At 37.6% G+C, this 3,691-nt stretch overlaps 1 protein-coding gene across 1 annotated transcript; it reads left to right on the top strand.

The window, feature by feature from the left end:
* Nucleotides 1–324: 324 nt before the first annotated feature.
* On the top strand, nt 325–3,284 carry LOC104883224 (U-box domain-containing protein 4). The gene is made up of 2 exons (XM_010667708.4): nt 325–1,317; nt 2,062–3,284. The coding sequence occupies exons 1-2, from the start codon at nt 698–700 to the stop codon at nt 2,975–2,977; spliced, it is 1,536 nt and encodes a 511-aa protein (XP_010666010.1). The 5' UTR covers nt 325–697; the 3' UTR covers nt 2,978–3,284.
* The last annotated feature ends 407 nt before the right edge of the window (nt 3,285–3,691 follow it).

Here is a 3,691-nt window from a genome sequence, read left to right as displayed (position 1 = left end):
CTATTTCATTCATCTTAATACTACATCCGTTTCAAAGTAATTGTTACACTTTGACATTTTACACTATTCACAAATTGCACTTTGACCCTCGTTTGTGATTTATACGTGAATAAAAACATAGTCATGTGAGATTTTGTTAGATTCGTATTAGTATGTATTTTATTAATATGTACTTTTTATAATTTTTACAAATACAAAACTAAAGATATATGTCCTCAAAATTCTGCATTGACATACATAAAAAGTGTAAGTGTAATAATTAATTTGAGACGGAGGTAGTATCTTTCTTTTGCCCTCCTATAATTGGAAAGAAAACCAAGATGTAAGCAGTAAACATTTTGAAGAAAAAAAACCTATGTTGTCATGTTGTGAGCTTAGCTAAGCATCCAAACAAAGCCTTAAATACACTAACTCCACACTCAATATATAATAACACAAATTCAATACTCCATTATAATAAAAACATCTCCATTTCCTTCTTCCTTCCTCCTCCTCTCTCTCTCCTCGCCCATTCCTCCACACTCTACTCCACTCCACTCCACTGAGAAAGGAAAACAAAAAAAAAAGTTCCCACTTATAATTTCCCCCTCCTTAAATACCTCCTCCCCAAACAACCCCTATCTCCGCTTCTTCTGCAATGTACTACTATCCTTTCTATAACAGAGTCATCATCATTCATCATCAATAATATATAAAAATGGCGAAATGTCATCCACCTCGAAACGACGTCGGATCTCTCATCTTAAACCACTCTTCTTCCAACCACCATCATCATCACCATCACCACAACCACCATTATCGTCTATGGAATTCATTCTCTCTCCGGAAACTCATCGCCACCGTAAGCTGCGGTGGCGGCTACTCCAAGACTAAACACGCCAACGACCACCCCAAGAAGCCCGACCCGAAGCCCAAGCCCGACCCCGGCCCGGCTCGGTTTGAGTCGGGGAAGCTGGTGGATCTCTTGAACTTGTCGTCATCGTCGTGTTCTTCTGGGAGGAGAGAGAAAGTTGAGGAAGAGGAGGAAGAAGATGTGGAGGTGGTGAGAAGAAAGGAGGAGAGGTTGGAGGAGTTAAGAGCTGCGGTGAGGATGTTGCAGAATGTTGAGGAGAGAGAAAATGGCGCTAAGTTGGTTAGAAGTTTTGCTAAAGAAGATTGTGATGCGAGGTCTACTTTGGCTATGCTTGGTGCTATTCCTCCTTTGGTTACCATGCTTGATCATGATCATCATCATGATGGTGATGGTTATGATGATGATGATGGATCTCTGATTCAAGCTTTTTACGCGCTGCTTAATTTGGGCATTGGGAATGATTTGTGAGTATCTTCAATTTTTGCTTTGGATGAATGAGTTTGATTAAATGTAATGCAATGCATGTTGATCTTTTGGGAAATCTGAATTATTCTGTTGATTCGGTTTCTGGGTTTTTCTGGGATTTTTTGATTTGATGAGATTAAATGCATGTTAATTTGGTATCGATCTGGGTTTTTGATTTGGTGAGATTAATGCATGTTGATTTGGTATCTGGGTTTTTTTGATTTGATGAGATTAAATGCATGTTGATTTTGGAAATGTATGTGATTTGTTTTGTTAAATTTAGGGTAAAAACAAAATGGAGGAAAATGGGGATGATTAATGACACTAGGAAGTCAGGGGGATAACTAAAAAAGGTAAAAAAGATGAGTAAATTAATAAAGTGAGTGTTTGTGTTTAGTGGAGAATTTTTCTTTTTGTGTACAGTACTATGGGGGAACTCTGTTCTTCTTTGATTGTTTTCATGTGAGTAAATTGGAGTTTTTGTTTTCTTTCTTACTATATTTTTTGGACGTTCACTTCTGTTGAATTCTGCTGTTTTCTGGCTATATTCCGTTGTTTAATGTGCTGTGCTGTTGTTTTCAACTGTAAAGAGAAATGTTTGTGGAAAATATGGATTTTACTTTTGAGTTTGGTTTCACTTGTTTGGTGAGTGAATGTTGTGATTTTTTTTTTCTTTTTTTGGGTCAATAACCAAATTTCATCATTAGTATTATTAACATATTGGTATTGGTAAATTTGTACAGGAATAAAGCAGCTATAGTTCAAGCAGGGGCAGTTCATAAGATGCTAAAGAAGATTGAGTCCTCTAATGGGTCTTTAAAACCGGCTGTTTCGGAAGCTATTGTTGCGAATTTTCTCGCTTTGAGTGCTTTGGATTCTAATAAGCCGATTATTGGAGCTTCTGGGGCAATCCCTTTTCTAGTTGGCATCCTTGAGGACCCTGAGAAGAAATCCGGCTCACAAACAAGGCAAGACGCGCTTAGAGCACTTTACAATCTCTCTATATCACCATCCAACATCGTGTTGATTCTCGAGACTAATTTGATTCGTTACCTGATAAGCATGTTGGGTGATATGGAAGTGAGTGAGAGAATCCTTTCGATCTTAAGCAATGTAGTTTCAACCTCGGAAGGCAGGAGAGCAATCAGCAGTACCGCGGATGTTTTCCTGATTTTGATTGATGTTTTGAACTGGACAGACTCACCGGGGTGCCAAGAAAAAGCATCTTACATAATAATGGTGATGGCTCATAAATCTTATAAGGATAGGCAAACTATGATAGAAGCTGGGGTTGCATCAGCATTGCTTGAATTAACTCTTCTTGGTAGCACATTAGCACAGAAAAGGGCATCAAGGATATTGGAATGTTTGAGGATAGATAAGGGGAAGCAAGTTTCCCGGAGCTTTATTAATGGTAAATCTAGTGCCGCTGTTTCTGCTCCGATATGTGGGTCTTCCTCATCTACTATGAATGTTAACAGAGAAGAGGAAGATATGATGAGCGAAGAGAAAAAAGCAGTAAAGCAATTAGTTCAGCAAAGTTTGCAGAGTAACATGAAAAGAATTGTCAAGAGGGCCAACTTGCCCCAAGATTTTGTTCCTTCGGAACATCTCAAGTCTCTCACTGTGAGTTCAACATCGAAGAGCTTGCCCTTTTGAGATTACTAGAGATGTCGATACTCTCCCGAGCATTAGCAATAAGAATGAGTTAGTACTCTCTCGAAATTTCATTGCATCAATGTTCTCTTGCAGCTTGTAATGGTGGTATTATACTGAAATTATATGTTCATATAGATTAGTTATGTTTGGTATCCATGTTTGGTTAGTGTAGACTATAGTAGTAGTAGTAGTAGACATGTTGGTACCATTTAGCGTTGAGGTTGTCAAGAGCCAAGAGGATCCTTGTATAGTAGTGTCCTTATCATTAATCAATGACTAAAGGAATAAATTAAATAGCTTTCAGTCATTCTATTTCTTGAGGGAGATAACTGCCGTATGCAATGCATTATGTTCTTCAAAAGTTTGTTGTATTTGCCCGATACTTTCGGTAAGCAACGCAACGTTGATCACCAAAATTATATGCACTTGCTTTCAGTAAAGGGACCATTTCTTGAATCCTATCCAATATCGTTTTCTTGCATTAAGCTGCAAGTCGTTTTCTTGTGTGTCTTTGATAGTTATCGTCCTCCTTAATCGATTATTATGTGAAAGCTTTGGTTTTGTGGATCTAATAAAAAACGCGTACATTAATGAATCTCCTACGATTATCCTCTTTAATTAAGATCTAATTCTATGAAGTATTAACTAAATGCATTGTTATCTCTAAATGATTTGGACTTTTTTTTTTGTGAACCATACCCGGTTTCCGAAATC

This window comes from Beta vulgaris, chromosome 2 (genome assembly GCF_026745355.1).
Source record: "Beta vulgaris subsp. vulgaris cultivar EL10 chromosome 2, EL10.2, whole genome shotgun sequence".
NCBI classification, from domain to species: domain Eukaryota; kingdom Viridiplantae; phylum Streptophyta; class Magnoliopsida; order Caryophyllales; family Amaranthaceae; genus Beta; species Beta vulgaris.
The sequence above is the reverse complement of the archived record's forward strand: the minus strand, read 5'-3'. Positions and strand labels throughout refer to the sequence as shown.

What these genes read in the sequence shown, in the direction of transcription:
- LOC104883224 (XM_010667708.4), top strand. Translation starts at nt 698, where the DNA reads ATGGCGAAATGTCATCCACCTCGAAACGACGTCGGATCTCTCATCTTA. An exon ending in TTGGGCATTGGGAATGATTT is followed by an intron (nt 1,318 to 2,061) that starts GTGAGTATCTTC and finishes AAATTTGTACAG; the next exon opens with GAATAAAGCAGCTATAGTTC.